General features: G+C 39.8%; 1 protein-coding gene across 1 annotated transcript in view; it reads right to left on the reverse strand.

Moving 5' to 3' along the window:
- The window catches only part of LOC109425700 (uncharacterized), a 106,786-nt gene that overhangs the window by 8,164 nt on the left and 77,971 nt on the right, over positions 1-20,651 (reverse strand). The window contains exon 2 of the mRNA XM_019701004.3: positions 3,272-3,464. Coding sequence (XP_019556549.2) covers positions 3,272-3,464 — 193 coding nt within the window. The remainder of the gene's footprint in view (positions 1-3,271; positions 3,465-20,651) is intronic.

The raw sequence follows: 20,651 nt of genomic DNA on the forward strand, positions 1-20,651 counted from the left end.
TGCTGTCTTCGGCAAAGTTGTTCAGAACAGCAACCACTTCCTGGTAATGGATTTCATAGCTTCGAATTTCGCCACCACATGGCGCTAGTGTACATTGTTACTACGACTTTGGTGGGATACAGCAAGAGATTTAAGCCAGATAGGAAGATACGATCTTCGGCAAAGTTGTTCAGGACTACGAGTACTTCTAGGTCATGAAGAGCATAGTTCCGAATTTTACCACTACGTGGCGCTAGTGCACATAGTGACTTTCGGTACAAATTTGGTGAGATATATCACAAGATTGAAGCCAGATGGAAAGGTACGATTGTCTGCAAAGTTGTTCAGGACTACGAGTACTTCTAGGTTATGAAGACCATAGTTCCGAATTTTACCACCACGTGGCGCAAGTGTAGATATTTAAATCCAGTACGACTTTGGTGAGATATACATGTTAACTTCCAGGACACTCAAGCCAAAACTACCACGATTTTATAACTCTTTCGGCACCGCATTGCAAAAATGAACGATTTACTGATAAACTTTATTTGACCGACCATCTCAACAGCCAGGGCAATCTGCCTTTATTTCAATTACAATTCAAATACAATCAAATTCAATATTCAGGGATGTTCATTTTTCTGCCCAACATACGTATCACGAGATTGAAGCCAGAAAGGAAGGTACAATCTTCGGCAAAGTGGTTCAGGACTATGAGTACTTCCATGTGATGAAGAGCATAGTTCCGAATTTCACCATCACGTGGCGCTTGTGTACATCGCTTATTCTGATATGACTTTGGGGAGGTATAGCACGATATTAAAGCCAGATAGGAAGGAACGATTTTCGGCAAAGTTGTCCAGGACTATGAGTACTTGCAGTTCTGCATGTCACATGGCAGTAATGTACATACTTAAATACTTCCGTTACGAATTTGGCGAGATATTGCACGAATTTCAAGCCTGATAGGAAGGCAAAACTGTTCAGGATTACGTGCACTACCGGGTTTCGAATTTCATCACCACGTTGTGATAGTGTACAAAGTAACTTCAGGCACGATTATGAAGAGATTGCAAGTGATATTCAGGCTAGATAGGGACTCACACGAAGGATTTCTCTGACAATTTCTCTAGCTATTACTATGGGGATTCCTCACGGAAATTCTTACAGGGAATTGCCTCAGGGTTTGTCCTGGGATTCTTTTTCAAGGATTTATTCGAGAATGTTATTAGGGATTTTTGCTACAGTGATTCCTTCTGGGATTTCTTCAGAAATTTACCCATGTATTCATTATGTCTTCAGGAATTCCTCCTCCAAGGATTCCTGTGGAAATTTATCGAGAAATATTTAAGGAATCCCTTTGGAAATTTCACTAGGGATTTCTTTGGGAATCCTCCCAGTGATTCAATCATGAATTTCTGAAGTCCTTTTTATGTGAGCTCCTTAAAGGGAGTGTTCAAAGATCACGGTTTATACATATTTTTTGTATGAACAAAAGACCACCACGTATTGGGGGGTCGAAATCTTTCAAAAAATTACCACGTGGCTAATGGACTGTCCCTATGCACTACCCAATAAACAATAATGCTGTACACTGGCTGAATAAACCGCTTCTGAGCTTAATTTTACATATTTTAGCTGAGTAAGCAGTTGTTCAACTATCATTGTTACTTGGGTAGGTACAAAGATAGGTACTTTGAGGAATTTCTAGATGAACACTAGGTTGCGACTCATTTTTGAAAAGTTGTTGAAGCCTGGAATTCGTAAGCCAAAATTCAAATCACATAAAAAGGAAGCCTCTGAGTTTGAGCCAACAATATTAAGGTTTAGAGGTGGCGCAATCGCCTCAAATTTGAATTTTCGAGTAATAAAAAGATGTTTTCATTTCAAGTGTCATATTTTTTTCAGTTTTCATCCGATATTCAAATGAATTTTGAATAAACATGTGGAACATATTTTTTCTATAGTCACGTAAAATATGAATTTTAAAATATTTAATTTATTTTTTCTTCTTTTTACAAAAAAATAAAATAACTTTGAGGCTCGATAACTTTTTAACCGCTTGATCAATTTCAAATATTAAAGCGTGCTTTTGTAGTTATTTCTGTTGCCTTTGAAAATTTTTTATAAACTTCTTGAGAAAAAAAAATGTGAATGAAACGATGGCGGAACTCCGTGCAAAAGCTTCCGAAAAGTTTTGAAAACTCCTACAGGAATTTTTAGGGTACCTTTTAAATTACTTCGGAGGAATCGGAACATCCAGAGAAATTTCTGGAAAAAGATCTCAAGTGGTTCACAGAAGCTCCTGGATAAACTCCTTAAGGAACTTTTCTATCTATAATCTCATTGAAGGGCCCATATTGCCGATGCGGTATGCGTATGGGTATTCAGAATGACCATTTTCAAGGTGACGGATTCCATCCCCGATCAGCCCAGGAACTTTTCATAATAGCAATTTCTTCGAATCCCTTGGACTTGGAATTTCTTTCGTGTGTGCCGCACATTATATTATCAATTCATTTGAAACTCCGAATTCGGTGCAACGCCTTCATCCACTAAAACGATTCTCGACTGCGCTACACAACACAGCTCTAACCGTTGACAAAAACAATGGTTAGGTGTTAATGTTTCTTGTTGATCATCATCCTATGCAAAAGTACATAGGTCTGCGGCTTCGAGTTATCAATCGCTTCAGCTTCCAGGACTTTATTCTCCAGAACCTCGTCGTTTGGATGACGAGGATATTCACTATTCAGTGATGGCTCCCATTCCCATTGCTGTCTTTACAGAAGTTCTATACCCAAGGAAGTCAAAGAAAATGAAGATTGCGAAGCTACATTCACGTTCATGCAACTGCTCGTTCATGCAACACTGAGCAGGCTTTGTCCCAATGGGACGTTACGCCAAGTAGAGAAGAACATGAGTTTCTGTAGGAACCCTTGCAGAACTTCATTGGGTAACACAAGATGAAATTGCCAAAACATGTGAGGAATTTCTGCAAGAGATTTTCAGAGGGAATTTTTGAAAAATCTCTTAAGGGATCCTTCGATATATTCCTGATTACTATTCAAATCACTGTAGAGATTTCTAACTGAATCCCTTGTCGTCCTCCTTTGATGAGCAGCTGAAAAAATGGTTAGAAACTTAAAAAACGATGTATGTATCTGGTTGCGGATAGAGACAGAGGCAGGAATAATTGTGTTAGCATTGAGGTTGTAACATTTTGGATACGGGTCCATTTTTTTGTCAGTATTTATGTCTATTACTTAGATACATAAATGAGAATCCTCACCTGAATTCGCGAAACTGTAGAGAAAGCGCTGCTCCGAAAGCCCAGCCTCATCCGCATAGTCGTACTCGTCAGTCTCAAAGTGTTCCGGCTGCCGTTGTTGGTGGTTCAGCAGTCGCCGGAGGCTGTTGCGTCGATTGACTCGTTCCAGGTACTCTCGATATTTGGTTTCATATTCTTGCTGACTGATATTCATCTGCAGAGTTGGGAGGAGAAAGGAATGGAAAAGTAAACATCAGTGCGCGGGGTCTTCGAACAGTGAAGAGGTATTGTGCTGTTTATCAAATAGAGCGCGCATATTACGACGAGATTGGCGACGGTGGTGGACTGACGACTGGACGTCACGCAGTCTCGCGTTGACGTCCTCGATTGTTAATTTCGGTTATGGAAAGACATCCCGGCAAAGAAGTGGCCACTAGAAACGGATGCCGCTCGACCGGCAGCGGCAGCGCAGCGAGTGATGTGTGTCAGATCGTTTGCTTTATGTTAATTACCTACTGGTTGGAAGAATCTGCATTTTCAAGTTCGAAACTACTTACGAAACCAGAATAATCGTGATTGGACGGTTTGTCGTTGGTTTCGATTTGATTGCGCGGATGGGCCTTCGGGGCAAGTAGTTCCAACCGGTTGATTTGAGGTAATTTATGCATCTTTTTTTTCAGTATCTCCAAAATGGGCATATTTGCGTCTTCGACCTTTTTCTGGAAGCTATATGGACGTAAAATTTTCAAAGTGCCCATAACGAGCGAGTTGGTGGAATTTATTGGCAATTTTGAACGTTATGATTTAATTGTCTTAATGTGTTAAAAGCATAAAAATCAATGGACTATAAATGCGCGATATGCATTTACATAATGTCATATAAAATTTATTTGAATCAAATATACAGCAATGTAAAAAGAACATGGATTTAATTCAAATGAGGGACTATTTCAGAAGTAATTCTCCATTCTTTCCCACTAACAAAAAATCCTTCCACCTTAGCTATTAAGATGCAGAGCTATCTACATACCAAAGGTTTATTCTCTGATAACAACGGATGTTGTACTAATATTCCTTCCCTTTCGCGATGGTCATAAGGACGTAGCAGGCGTCGTTATTGGCTTTGAAAAGCTTAGGGCATTCAAAGGTACAGTTGATGGTAATCTATGCTCACAATCATGTTCATAGAAGTTGTGTACCTTTATCCTAATATTGTTTAAATATGTAGAAACTAAGATTCTAATTAGGATACAAGTTTCTCCATATTAGGGTCTTGTACCATTTGGGCAGGTGTATCTATTTTGGGAACTTGCCGCTATAACTAAGTCAATTTACAACCGATTGATTTGAATTTTTGTTCAGAGTTGGGCACGTACAGTATCTAACTCTGTACAAAAATTCAAATCAATTGGTTTTCGATTGGCTTAGTTATAGCGGCAAGTGCCTAAAATAGGTACACCTGCCCAAATGGTACAATACCCTACCTACTGACCAAATCGTTTAGTTTGTTAAAATACTCGATTGACTCCTTCAATATGTAGAGAAGAAGAATAAAGACCAATCCATCAAACTGATTATCACGACGTATGGTGCCATTCGAAGTAGTATATGGGAATTTAGTGATTTGCATAATGTCACCACCAAAGTCAAAGTCAAGGATCGTAAACATTTACGCCTTAAGAAATACCAAATTTAGCACTGTGCCTGGCTATAATTTGAATTTTTGGTAGTTTTCGTTCTACGTCAAATGGCGTTAATTAGATTTTCAGGATCAACAAAAAATGCAAAAAAGCTGAGTCACATGTATTTATGGTTTTGCAAATGTTCTGGGAATTGCTTTTCAGATTTTTATCAAATCCCAATGAACGCCGCTCAAGATCATCACCATCAGAAATCACATGCCGCCACGGCAGTTAAGACAAGAGCAATAACTACGTAGGTGGTAATCAGCTCTACCGAAGAAGGCTAATTGCTTTCCCTTCTCTTTCGATGCACCCAGACCGCCGCCGCGGGGGATGATCCTCTTTATCTCCCGGAAAGGCCCAGTAGAATGAGTACCTTGATGCCAATCGTCTGAGGTGGAACGCAAGATGCGTTTTTTTTTGTTTTTACCGTCTTTCATACAGCACGTTGCCCGTACTCGGTTTTGGCCTGCATCTTACATAATGTCTTCAAGTGGTGGCAACCATTGACTGCACTACACTTGCTGTGTGTGACTGGGCCACAGGTAAGCGATCGAGGAGAAAAGCTCCGATATGAATGGGTGTAAATATTTTAACAGTAGGCACTTGTGCTTCCTATCATCATCCGCCCTTCTGTTTCTTGCTCTTGTGTGCTGGGGAGGGGGGTTTATGAGGGACTTGGAAAAGATTTACAGAGTATTTCTTGAAGGGTGTCCCAGAAAGCATGGAAGCTCAGAACTATACATAAACATAAAAATAGGAAAAACAACAGCAATAGGAACGACAATAACAATAACAACAGCAATAGGAACGACATAAGGTACATAAATAAGAATAGGATTAGGAATTAAAGAAGAAATAATAAGACATGTTTAAATCGGTTAAATAGGGTAAAAGCAATAAAAACTCAGAATTATGAAAGTAATAAAAAATGAGTTACAAAAGATGAAAAAGTAAAAAAAAAATAAAATGGAACGAGCTCATAAGTTTAGTGCAAGTGAAAACTTTAACAGTTTGCTGCCAACTAATTCAAGCCAAATATTCCATTGTTTTAAGAAACCTAGAATTGGGCTTGAAATCAAATAACTAGTTTTTGAGCCACCCTACCGGCCCAAATCCCCGGGTGACGAAAAGGTGTCGCGCCTTTTTATTTTCGCAACAAACGTCGACGTCTACACAGTAGTGGTTGCTGTTTGTTTGAATTGGCTTCTTCCACACGATGTTTCCGATGCATCTCAGCAATGCACATAGGCACATATCCTTCCACACTGTCAATGCAATATACAGGAAAGGTGCGCAGCGCTCTTCTTGATGGTAGGTATCGTTTTACTTCGCGCGGTAGTTTAGGAACACAGATTTAGAAGAGGCTAGAATTTCAAGAATAGTAGCCCGAGGATAGTTAACAGACTTCTTGAGTCTTCAAGAGTGCAATGCACTTGGAGCTGTTTGGTCAGCAAACAAGGCTTTCGAAGTGCTGGGGTTTCTGTATTGAATCGGTTTTAGTCGTTGAACGTGATGAAAAGAATTGCTAGTGAATCCTCTTTCTTACAACCTCACACAACATTGAGATAATGTGGAGTTTCCACTTTTACACTTTGTTTGGAGGCATGTCCAATTATTATCTGAATTCTAACAGATTATTTTAACAACGCCGTGATTGCAATCATGTGCACAGCGCACAGGCAGACGACAAATATTATGAAATGGAACAACACAAGAAACCGCGTTTGTACTAATTAACCTGTTGTTCGGTTGAGCCTGTTTTTTTTCTCCTCGCATCGGTCCTCTGTTATTTTTGAAATCAACGAAAAACAACACTTATTGACGATCCTCCACATGCGGAACAATGAGGTCGGCAAGAGTGCATCTGATTGCCTATTCGAATGTACCAATGTCAATGCTAAGTTAACACGTTTCGATTTGACATGGCTATTTCATTTGAACAGTTTTAAGAGTTAAAGCAAATGGAAGTATTGAGAACAAAAAAAAAAGTTTCTTTTCAAAAAATGATTAAAAGGTACCTTAGATGAATTTTTGGAAGAAATAAAAAAAAAATGCTTAGAGAATTCCTTAGAAATTGACGAAGAAATTTCCAATTATTGCCGTATAAATTACCGAAGGCATTACCTAAAGATTTTACAAAGGAATTGTCTGAAAAATCACAAATAAATTACAAAGAAATTCACAAAGAAATGATTGAAACAATTAATAAAAAAAATCTGGAAAAATTCCCAAAGGAATAACAGACAGAATTTTCTAGGAAATCGCTGGAGGAATTCCTAAAGAATTTTCCAAAGGAATCACCGAAGGAAAGAAATTCTCCAAGAAATGAAGAAGCACGGTTACCCAAAGTTTTACTCAAACAGCATAAAATTAGCCAAGGAATCGTAATATCCACACTATTTGCATCATTGCAGACACGGAGAATTCATCATCTCGCCATACAAAAATTTAGCTCATTACTACAAATCTTACAACTTGAGGACCATTTTTATTCGTTCAAAATAACGCTTTAAACTTAAAATAATTTGTGGAAAATGACCATCACCTGGCTCAAGTCTTATTGAATGATGAGTTGACATGTTTTACAGCCAATATTAGTCACATATATCTGTATTAAATTCAATATTTCCCCAAACTGTGTGTTAGACTAACTTCAAAGACACTTTATTAGTTTGATTCGAAAATCAAAATGTAGCCTATTATTTTATTGCATCTAAAATTCTCCTAATTTTCAGCGCTCATAGATTTCTAAAAATGAAGAAGAATTTGAGATAAATCTATTAGGGTGACTAAGGATATCAGCAGGTTTGTTCTCCACGTCATGGGGGCTTTTTGTGGGCCAAATTGCCTGAAATTTGGGTATATAACTCAACTTGGTTGGGAAGGATTTAAGGCCAATTCTGAGTTAACAAGATTCAAAAAAAACCCTTCATGACGAAGAGAACAAAACTGCGAGAATACGTACGTTCCCCTATGTCACGAATATTTTCTGAATTGTGCGAACAGTTGTAATGAAATTTACAATTTTCAGTAAAAGGAAAAAAAAACACTATAATAAAAAGGGGCAAGGAAATTGCAAAATGGACAGGAAATAACAAGAAATAAAGGAAAACAAACAGAAGATTAAAAGGAAAAGGGGTATTTTGAAGTTTAAAAGTTATCAGAACTGAAGATTGGCTTAGTATCAGTTAGGTTTCTAAATAAATGCAATGTCCCTATGAATCAAAACGATTACTCAATTACATTTCTTCGTGTTTATTTCTAAATAAAGATACGATCAAAAAAACGACCAATTCTGACTATACATGTCAATGGCTGCTCCTCCGTGATTGATCTGAACTGGTATCAATTACACTGAGATCCAACTGAATAAGGGACTGGAACATTCCACTTATTCTCAAAGTGCAATTTTAGCAGCTTATGCATTTTTGATCAATAACGGCGTCGACTAAGTCCTTATAGTCAGCTGGGAAGGGAAAGGAATGTTAGAGTGTACTGGTTGTTGCTACGTTGCTACTAAAGACCGAGAGCACCTCTGCGTCCCCACAACTCGCACGGACTGGGGTATTTGTTAGGCGGAAAGGATGGGAGATCTGGGAGTCACCGTTGGGTCGGTGATGTGATCCATGGATAGGGGATTATTTATAGTGTTCGTTAGGTGATAGATTGTGTGGCATAAGCGCCAACTTAGGGGGGTGCAAGCATGGTTTTGCTACCCCCTCCCTCAATATTTGACAATTTTTCGATTTTCCCATACAAAAAATCAGATAGATATCGGGGCCCGTGGCGCAGTGGTCCACACGTTCGCTTCATAAGCGGATGGTCATGGGTTCGAACCCAGCCCCGGCACTTGCAGTTTTTCGTCAGTTGCTCTTCCCCCCGAGAGCAGCTTCCACCTGACCCTCTTCGGAGCATAATAGCTCCAACGGACCCGGAATTTGGATATCGGCAAACCGCAACTCATAATGGACCCCCCAATCGGACTGGAAAAGGAACAGCAGCCAAACATCAGCATCATCGTGCTCATCATTCTACCGTGGACAGGGTAGAAAAGTTGAAGCAGCACAAGGCACCAGTTCGATATAGTTAAATTAGAATAGAATACATGTAGGCGTTGTACAAAGTGCAAAGGCGTTGTACAAGTCCAATTGGAATCGCTCACGTAGTGCCCTAGTGGACAAAAGAGCTGTAAATTAGGTTAAGTGAATAAGCATAAAAAAAACATCAGATAAACCAGGCGATTGCCCTGTATTCTACAGCCAATATAATTGGCGCGTCTGTTGTGTGGCGAATATGATGGTCAAGCGGCACAGTTCGCTTTGGTTGCAAAACTTGCAGGCTGTGCTGTGGAAGTTGGAAGGAAAGGAAACGACTTTTTTCAATTCGTTTCTGGTTCTAGCGATGGCTATGAACATTTGGAATGAATATACATGAGTTGTATATGTAGAGAAGAGAGAGAGAGAATGTCGATAGAAAGATACAATGTAGAAGGAAAGAGACGGGCCAGGGATTGAACCCATGACCTTCTGCATACGAATCAAAAGCTTTAGCCACTAGACCACCAAGCTCGTCATTTCATCATGTTTATTTCTAGATAAGTTCGTAAACACGTAAACATTGCAAATGACGTAACATATTCTGATTTTTATTGTTTGATTTACTTCTTATCACCTACCAAATGATAAATTAGTGTAGTGCGCCTTCCTATTTTTGAACAATTATACAATTTCGAAGTACTTTTAGCCCACCTCATTATTACGATAGCTATAATTGACTAATCTCGTTGACTCCTAATCAAGGAATCATACGCAAGCCGTTTCACGCATGTGGATTGACTCGCAGGTATTTCCCCAAACTGATGAGCAAAATCACGCAGGCCGCCAGTGTTCCAGTAATGTAGTGTGGCTTAATCGATTTCAAGAAGGAATTCCCAGCCAACAAACCTAAATAGACAAAAACATGAAGACGACACGACACGGCACACGGCACTTTCACGCGACAGCCGGAGACTATCAATCATCAATCATTGCTGCCGGAGTGTTACTCGGCGCACACTGGAGTAACAGGGTCCAATTCATGGCCAAAAAGTTTTAACACGTTTTTATGGTGTATTATGTATGTACTAGCGATAAAATTGTGAATTTAGATATTGAGGAAGCATTTTGGATTATAAATAGCCATATTAATCCACTTAAAGGCTAGACATGATTTCTTATAACCTCTCCAAGGACAACGTTTATTTTCACCCCCAAAAATCGTTTGAAGCGTCGAACATTTTTATTTGACAACAGAGAACTGAAAAATAATTATATGTATTTCCATGAAAAATATTGTTTGGAAACAAGGGCCACCTCGTGTCATAGAAATTCTCCTAGAAGTGTGAGAGAAATTTAATTCTTTTATAAGTGTAGATAACGTGTTTAAGTCTTCAGCAAAGTTGTAAGGAGTGTCATAGTTGGGAAACTTGTTGAGCAATTGTTCTATCTTCACAATTTTTGGGAATATGGGCCGTTATTTTTGAACGGCCCCTTAAACTCAGTTTAAATGTTGTACATTTTTCTAGATATTTCGGGAATCACATTTTCATTTTGGGGTAACTTTTATAGTGCCCTGAAAAACACATCAAAACTCGAAAATTTATCATGGATTGATATTTTAGGAGTTTGAACATGATGATAGAAGCCGTGTGGAATATATCAGTTTGAATTTTTCTATTAAAACATGGCATTTTAACACAACTTTATACATAAAAGTAAGTTCGTGGAGTACTGAGTGAAAAACTCTATGAGTTTACCTTTAAAAACAATATTTATCTGAAAATATTTTCTTAACGGTGCATCAACATATGATTACATGCTACAAATAGTGAGCTCTTTATTTGAGTTGTTTTTGATTTTTTTTATAACAAATTTTGAACACAACAGTTCTAGCTACATTAGATTACTACTGCATTGCATACATTTAGGCGTTTATCGGTGTATGGAGATTTCTGCCCAAATTTACTAAATTAATTCCATTTGACACATTTTGTTAAGAGATAGAAGACCAGATTTGTATTCTGCTATGATCTATCTACCGAGAATAAGTGGCCGTTCATTGAAAAAGTAGTCGAAACGAAGTTGTTATATCAAAATTAAACATAAATTGTAACTAAAACAAGTCAAAATGGTGTAAATTTCAAAATGATTTATTTTTTCGTCTGGTACTTTCTGGTACCCGTTTTCTTGCGATTCACAAAGGATATGCCTTATATTTTATTGTAATTTTATCCAGATCGCGGAATGCTGCAGAATCTGAAAACTTTTTGAATGCTGAAAATGGTTCAAAATTGACAAAAAACATGATTTTGAAAACTCTTCTGTAAGAGAGCAAAATAAATGAAACCAGGTGAAGTTTTTTTGTTTAAATGATACACCCTTATCAGGAGAACTGTGTTACATACTCATTTATTTTTTTCAAATTGTCATTATTTCGATAATTGAAGTTGTTCCGATGAGTTATGATGCAAATAAAAAAAAAACAGTATAGAAAATCGTCAAATTTCGGCATTTATTCTTAAAAAAATATGCATCCCAAAGTATTTTATTGATTGCCACATGATGAAGCATTACTTCATTTATCTTTAAAAAATACTAGACTCTGGAAAACCCTGAAAAATTTTTTTTTTCGACTTATGGCCAGGAATTTGGCCCATTTACGCCTGTGTGCGGCGATCCGTACTCGAACAGTATTTAATGGAACCCCCATACGGTTACACTGGGAGAAAATGTGAGGTTTGATATGAAGATATGAAAGAATTTCTTCAACATGCTGTTCGTCTCAACAGGTTGTATATTTGCATTCAGTTTAGCTTGCAATTTTCGGTCAAAGATCCATCAAATGTATAACATACGAATAGTGAATTATTCGCCTTTGGGCAGCAGATTTCTTCCAGTGTACCAGTTGGCCAGTGTCACGCCATACGACAAGATAAAAGAAGTCGGCAAACTTTGGGTGATTCCCTATTTCCAAGTCAATTCCCAAGCAGATGGACATGATGTGACCCCTAAAACTCCAAACAATTCGGGTAAGCCCCGTAAAAACTGACCGTAAATGTCAAGTCCGAACGGAGCGTGATCGGGCCCACTGGGAACCACACCTCGCTTTCTGGAAAAGGATTTTCTTCGAAGGTGGTCTCCGACTTTAGACGAAGACGACATCGACAAAATATGAACCCTATGAAGCATCCGCAAAACGCAGCAGGAGTCCTACTGCTGCGGAGTGCTGATCGTTAAAGTTTGAAATTTGCGCACATGCTAGCGAGCGGTCTAATGAGGTTAGGGGGCATACGGCGCAAGCGGGGCAAATCTGGAAACAAATGCATCCAGAATTGGTTGCCGAATGAAGAAACAAAGGAACAGAAAACATGCAATAGCGTGACAAATTTTCACCGACGCAGAAACAAGTGATCGAGGTAAAATGCATGCTTTGAATAAATGCTCGATTTTAGCTTTGAAATCTGCTTAACCTTCCTATTGCACCACGCTGGAAACAGCTCGCTGATGCGACGTGTATGGTTTGGCTCTAAAGTGCAAAAGGAGGATCTAACAGTATACATATATGTCATATGCTTATGATTCATGCCGCATTTTACACCGGTTCCCCCCGAAAGCAATATACGCATGTGGCAAGGGATTTGCCTCCGATGAGCGAGCACCTCATATTCTTGAGATGAGACTTTAATCCGCCTGTAAGTACGGCTAATCCGTGCTCTTGAGCGGAACGAGCAAAGAATGCTGGAAGCGGTTTCCGTTCTCAAGGACTCGTCGTCTGTGGAATTCTGCACTTGGTCTTGGTCGTAAATTTCTAGGTGAAAGTTGAAATGCATCCAGAGAGAGAGAGAGAGAGAGAGAAATCTAGAATAACGAATGTGACAAAGAGAAGCAAAATGTTTATTTTGGTCTTTGTTAATTATGCCTAGTGAAGTATGTTTTGTCAGTAACTCAGGAGAAATGGACTCTATGATCGGAAATTTTTACTGCTTATCGGTTCGTTCTATCTTATGGCAAGCCGATACCCTCTGCATTGCAGATTGAAAACAGATGTGACTGTGCGACAAGACTTACGGAACAGATTGTAAAAAAAACAGCGTGTTAACATGAATCGGTAGCATATTTTTTCAGGCCTGGGAACGTAAACACGCTTCATGGGTGACGAATGACCAAAACAGTCAAAGAATGTTGTGAAAGCTTAATCGATACCTTCCGAACAATAAGATGCCATCAGTTAGCGTTATGCCATAGATAATGGCAAGATTGTGAATAATCGCGCCACCTCAATGACTACTGCAAGTCAGTCCACCCGATTGTTATCGCTTTTCAGTAAAATAGAGCGCTCCACTTTCTGAGATTGATTGATAAGAATTAAAGCAACACTAATCCAACTTCAAGCCTGGATACATCAAGTATTGATACCATTTTCATTTGGCTTGGGACCCTTCACATTGCTCGATCCAGGGCAATGAGAAAGCGGACTTCTTTGAAAAAGTGGGCGCTGAACAAGCCGATATTTATGAGCGTCAAATCGCCTTCGAAATATTGAAATAAATGATGATTTTTTCAGCACGAGTCATACATTTATCCAACGAGGCTTGCCGAGTTGGATAAATATGACGAGTGCTGAAAAAATCGAGTTTTGTAACGAGTTGCATACAACATTTTTTGCAATTATAAAAATTTTCATTGAATTGGATCATTTCTAGCTGTACAGCCATGCTGCAAGAGATACACGTGTGAACATCAATGGCGCGCTGGAGCATGTTTTTCAATCAGGTAGGCTGTGTTCAATCAGGTTGGTTGTCAGAAATTTTCGGGCAGCCGTTGGAAATAAATGCCACTAACCTTCGTGGATCAATTCAGATTTTCCGGAAGTAATTCAACGAGACAAGTTTCTTCTGATGCTCAATGGACGCAGAACTAGCAAAGAATTCTTGTCCCGGTGTAATATTCCCTTACAAACCCCGAGCATTTCACAGAAGCTAGCCAAAAGTGTATACCAACAAAAGTGCCGAAAAGTGGTACTTTTCGGCACTCTTAAGTGTGCCGAATAGTAGTACTTTTCGGCATACTTATTTGAGTATCGAAAAATAGGACATTATAGTGTTGTTCTCGCGTGTGAAAAGTAAGCTATTTTGCAACTTAATTGCAAAAAGGTGTAAGCCCCTCGGCTGCTCAGTGGGAAGATTGTGGGTGGTAATTTATGTCGAGCACGGGGTCGCTTATTTAGATTAGCACCGTCACAGATACTTACGACACTCCTTTGCCACTCACCTAGGCAGGAGCGGGATTCTACAATTCAAATGTCAGTTCCGAACTACTTCTTGGAACAAGGTAAATCCGAAACAAGGTGAAAATCTTTGTTTCCAGCGGACTAGGCAGATAGAGGCCTGGATACCCCTTTCTGGGCACGATCAACGGGAAAAACTAAAAATGTGGTAATAATGTAGGGCTTGCGTTCTGAAATAAGGCCAACTACAAAACTTGATCTTACATTACTAATTTTATTCGCCCACGCAGGGGCATTATGATCGCATTAGATAGAGAGTTTTGGCATTTTGGTGTATACTTGCGGTTTTACACGTGCTAGCTAGCGGTGTGGGAGGGCCCTCCAACGACGAACGATGAACAGGGTACCCGGTTACTGACCGGATCGGAACCGATGATGGTGATTTAGGATGTCGGCACCGCCTGGGGACCGGGTTTGGGCGTCTGGGCACCGGCAGGGGGGCGGTTCGGTGAAGTTCGGTGGCTCGGCCGAACGGAGGGTAATTCTGCAACTGGTTTGAAGTTTCGACACCAGCGGCTGGCCAGTATTCGACGAACGAATGGTCGAAAGTAAACGCTGGCCGCGGGTAGGGTGGCTCACCACCGGCGGCAGGCCAGTCTGGAGGTATCTCGTGGCACTGGCGATCGGTATCGAACGACGGGGTTCCAGCGGACGGCCGGTTTGAATCCAGCTGTGGCAATTCGGTGCACGGCCGGTCAGAATCAAGCGGTGGCCACTGATAGGGCGCCTCACCACCGGCGGCAGGCCGGTTTCACGGGAATCTCGCGCACGTGCTGTCTAAATCAAGCGTGAGGTGGGAATTCCAGCATGGCGTCTGAAAATGGTGACGCTCGATGACGCTTTCGTTGTACCACGGATTCAAAATGGCGGATCGGCGACCGTCCTATAAAGAGCCGTAAATCTCCGGAGGATGTCTCCGGGCGTTCAAAAGAAAAGAAAAGGCCCAGTTCTGGACCTATTCCAGAAATATTAGTACACCAATAATGCCAATTGTCTCTCACTATTCTCTTCTGTTTCCTATTCACACAAGTACACCATATTTCTAACAATAGTTGGTTTACCTTTTCTTAGATTTATCCTTTGTTACACCTTTCGTAGATGGCTGTATTGTTTTTCACTTTCTTTTGTTGAACTATAGAAAAGTAGTACAATTAGAGTTAAACACTTTTTTTTTCTAAGTTTTGTTTTCGTTATTACCTTTACTCATTGGCGTAAATAGGGGTGGCCAGGGGGGGGCCTGGCCCCCTCCAGAAAAATCCATTTCGGAAAAAAATCACGCAATTCAGGTGAAAAGTTTCTTTTTAGTATAAAAAATCTATATCGACTTCGCCTTGGCCCCCCCTAGAGCTATGACCTAGTTACGCTTATGCCTTTACTATTAGAACTACTTTTAATAAAGATTTATTTTTAACTTGTTTGTAACGTCCTTTTTAACAGTGTGGACTTTCTAGAACTAAAAAAACACAAGAAGAACAAAATTACCACATTATATACAACAATTTTACACTTAATTTACTTTTATAATTTTTTCACGACGCGCACTTCTTTATCTGAGCTAGTTTTGCGGAAAAGAAAGATGGCTTTTCGCTTCGGGTCGGTTTTAACAAGTCTAGGTAAAATTTTGTTAAAACCGAAATTTCACGAAAAAGACCGAACCATTCGGCTTAAAGACCGACCCCTCTCTTCTGCAGAGAAGAGATTAGGTCAACTCTCTCAGCCGGCAGGTTGAGATCCTGGCTCAAACCGCTGTTAATGAGTGTGAGTGCGAGTACTGGGGCGAGTGATAATCCAATAAGCATACACTGAAAGACGGCTTGCAGTTGAAATTACTATTCTGAGGGTCAACTTAAATGCACAACGCCACTAGATTTGTGCAGACTGATTTGCGTTTCATCTCAACAGATTTATGTTTTCAATTCTACCATGGACCCGATTTACAATCAAAAAAAGTGTCTGTTGGCAGCCGGATTCGAACCAAGAACCTTGAGATCACCAGGCTCGCACGCTACCACTCGGCTATCGAACCGGTTGATAAGTAAGGGAACAAAATGCACTCAAGAATCGTTTGTTGGTCGATGATCATGTTTTGCCATGGTAAATTTGAAAACATTTGTATGCTCGTCATAACCGCAAGCCGTCTATCAGTGTATGGCTCTGCACTGATAGACAGCTTGCGGTAATGACGAGCACACAAATGTTTTCAAATTTACCATGGCAAAACGTGATCATCGACCAACAAACGCTTCTTGTGTGCGTTTTGTTTCCTTACTTATCAACCGGTTCGATAGCCGAGTGGTAGCGTGCGAGCCTGGTGATCTCATGGTTCTTGGTTCGAATCCGGCTGCCAACAAACACTTTTTTTAATTGTAAATCGGGTCCATGGTAGAATTGAAAACATAAATCTGTTGAGATGAAACGAAAATCAGTCTGCACAAATCAAGTGGCGTTGTGCATTTAAGTTGACCCTCAGAATAGTAATTTCAACTGCAAGCTGCCTTTCAGTGTGTGCACATTTTGCCTGACAGCTAAGGATGCAGCCACCAGTGAGGCTGTCAGGTCTGTTTTTCCAGGGTCGGATTCAGGCGTTAGGAGCTCACTGGCAGGTGGGTTTAATGGTAGGGAAACTTGTGGAGAAGCCAACAAGGAACAAATATGGGACCCGCGGTTACAAAGGTTTATTTTATACTGCCCATAATCGCATAGTTGACGTAACCACCATTGACAATGACAGCACTCACAAGCTAATAATTATCAAATGTGCATAACTGTGACTAGTTTTATTCAATAGAGCACAAGATCTAATCAAAAGTGTGTTGAAAACTACAGTGGCGCTTACGTCAACTATGCGATTATGGGCAGTATAGACAAACATACTATCACTTAGGGCAATTTGCGATTAAAATCATCGTCGCAAGATCATTATCGCCCAATGTTAATGTTAAAAAACCTGTGAGACTGCCGTGAGCAAACGATTTGCGAACTACAGAATATTAAAAAAGGCGAACAATAGGAATTGAATAGAGTAAGACGTCTTTTGTTTGTGCTTAATTGCACAGACAAACAGACGTAACACTGTCATAAATTTCCATCGATCTCACTTTACCGATCATTGAATTTCACAACTAGAGGCTCTCGCATCGTTTTTCTTTGCCTTTGACATTTTACACAAGCGCCTTCTGTTAACGTTTATGCACAACGCAGCGTGTCGTGCAACATGTCCACCAGGTGATGGACAACTGGACGATTAATTTTCACGAACATTGTTTTAGGTTTTAGGCCTGTAATGTCTCTGATAATATTATTGTTCTCCTTTCACTAGAAAAAGATGTTTATTCAAATAAAATTTGAAAAACTTCCATAAATTCAAAAACTCCATTTGCCTTCACTTTGCAGTATTACTTATAAATTGAGTCATCGTCTTTCCAGCGTCATATCTTTCCTTCGTGCGGCTAACTTTGCTAATGGATCCTGCGAACAACAATATCGGAAGGATTTATCTCCACATCCACTTAACGCCACGAGCGGCTCGTCCTCGGAGAGTCCGAACAGGTAGAAGCTAATCCTTGTTCCATTTTTTTTCCCTATGATGGCGGCAATTCTGACCTGTGATAAGCACCAAGATCGAACTATAGTCCTTCCATAGAACAAGAAATAACAAAACCCGTGTAGGAATTTCCTAACGACTTGTTTGCTTGCATTCCAGTCCAGGTCAGTTCAGTGTGTCGCGTCACCGAGTAGACGCCACCTCCCATCGCACACCGGCGAAGACCCTGAGACGAGGAGAACCCCGAAGATGTTCCGCAGCAGCGTGCTAATCGTAAGTGTCAATAATTTTCCGCTTAATTGAAAATATAAGGCGTTTTCGAATCTGCTTGGCGTTGTGATACTTGATCCACAGACAAACAGACGTTTCTACTTTTTTTCTCTCCATCGATCAAATTTTTAACGATCGATTTATAAATTGGCTCCTCACAGTCCTGTAACAGGACTCCTGTTTGACGTTTGATCAAAACTGCCATCTAGTGACCGTTCAGCCAAACGCAACATGATTATCATTGGGTGTGGGTATGTTTTTGTGGCAATTGTTTTGACTCCTTTTTTCTGTGTGGAAGTGTTACGCCTGTTGCTCTGTGCTTGATCGCTCAATCAACTGGGAATGAATGTTAATATCATTGTTGATCTCGCACTTCGGAATCGAGAATGTTGTTGACAGATTACCTTACTTCTGTGTTCGTAATCGAACAACAACCACTCGGTCAAGCATTTGTGCAGATTTTACGGACCGTTACATCCGGTTGAAATCGTAGACGCACAATACAACTCTGATGAGTGGTTAAGTGGATAGGGATGCGAATGGTAATTTAATCCCACAGATGCTGTTCAATGTTTTGGAGCACGATAGAAAAAGGAATGGATTGTTTTGAAATATCAAATATGTACTTTAAAACTAGATTCAAAACTAAATCAACTGACTAGTGTTTTTTATTTATAAACAATTGAATTAAGGATATAACATTTGAAATAAGGATTAACAATTGAAATAAGGATATAGGGTGCCTGTACCAGTTATCGCACCACCTAAGAAAAACTATTTCTACAAAAATAAGAAGAAGACCGACGAATGTAAACAATAAGTCAAATGATTGATTAGTTTTCATACTTTACAGGAAAAATATAAAAACGGAGCCAAAACTACTTTTTGTATTTATTACGGCGTGTGCCAATGATAGGAACCCTGTACCAGTTATGGACACATTTCTTAATTTGGGTTCCACTTCGCACTATTTACATGCATTCCTTATGGGAGTTGCCATAACTGGTACACTATGGCGAAATAGGGTGCAAGGAGGCCGAAAAGTTAAGGAAAATGATTTATTTCTACCATAATTTGAGCAAATTGTGAACTTTGAATGGTTGCAATCATCTTTTGTGATCGTGATCTGTTGTTCACGTTTTTTTTGCTAGTTGATTTGTATCTTTAAAGGTTGAAAATCAACTATGGCGAATTTGAGGTACTATAGCCATAACTGGTACACTGAGCCTACATTTTCTCTAATTATTGTTAGGTTTTTATATTGCGCATTTCTCACCCACAGGACCCCTTTCGCGGAATCGTGAATAACGTACTAAGTAGTAGCACAGAGAACAGACATTTAAGCTTGAACAAAAACACGTTGAAATCGTGTGTAAAGAATTTAAGTGTACCTCAACGCCATCAACGGAGACTGCCCCACTTATAAACTCGATTTGACCACACGATGACAGTGTTCATCGTTAAAACACACTAGCCTACAAAGCGATACGAGCGCCAAACGGCCAAAAACGGCGAGCATTGGAAACAAAAATGACAACACGACAATGAAAGTATTGGGATGCTAGCGCCACGCAACGGGAGCATAACCACATACTCTAATATGACCGTTACAAAGTTTTACACAAGACAGAAACCAAAGATAGACGTCTGTTCTCTGTGGTAGTAGGCTGAGTGTACCAGTTATGGCTATAGTACCTCAAATTCGCCATAGTCGATTTTCAATCTTTTATTATGCAAATCATCAAGAAAAATATTGTAAACAACAGATCACGCTCACAAAAGATGGCTGCAATCATTCAAACTTCACAATTTGCTCAAAATATGATAGAAATAATTCATTTTCCTTAAGTTTTCGGCTTCCCTGCACCCTATTTCGACATAATGTACCAGTTATGGCTAATCCCATAAGGAACTCACGTAAATAATGCGAAGTGGAACACAAATTAACAAATGTATCCATAACTGGTACAGGGTTCCTATCATTGGTATACGCCGTAATAAATACTAAAAGTAATTTTGGACCCGTTTCTATATTTTTCCTGTAAAGTATGAAAACTAATGAATCATTTGACATATCGATGACATTCTTCTTATTTTTGTAGAAATAGATTTTCTTAGGTAGTGCGATAACTGGTACAGGCACCCTACTACAGTATTACAGTACTACTATAGTAGTAGTAGTATTTAGTACTACATACAGTACAAACAAACATACTAGATGTTACTAACATGCAGGGAATGAAATTATCGATCACTATCGCGATCACAGAAAACTCGCTCACACGCATTATCGGCGAAAAAAGACGTGCGATAAATTCAGACCCGGATTTCTCCCGAGAATGTGTTCTCGCTCGTCCCGCAGCGCCGAAAATGGATTATCATCAGCAATGAAAAGCCGACTGGTTTACTCTCTGCTCTTTGTTCGCCTATCCGTTTCGCCGTCGCCACCAAAGGTAGCTTTTATGCATCAATTTTCATCCACCTCTCGAGCAGCTTGTGTGGCCGCGTGGTTATGGTGCGCGCTAAGAAACATTTTTGTGGAGGGTCTAGGTTCGAATCCCGTTGGTGGCACAATTTT

The sequence above is a fragment of the Aedes albopictus genome, chromosome 3 (genome assembly GCF_035046485.1).
Source record: "Aedes albopictus strain Foshan chromosome 3, AalbF5, whole genome shotgun sequence".
Classification (NCBI taxonomy): Eukaryota; Metazoa; Arthropoda; class Insecta; order Diptera; family Culicidae; genus Aedes; species Aedes albopictus.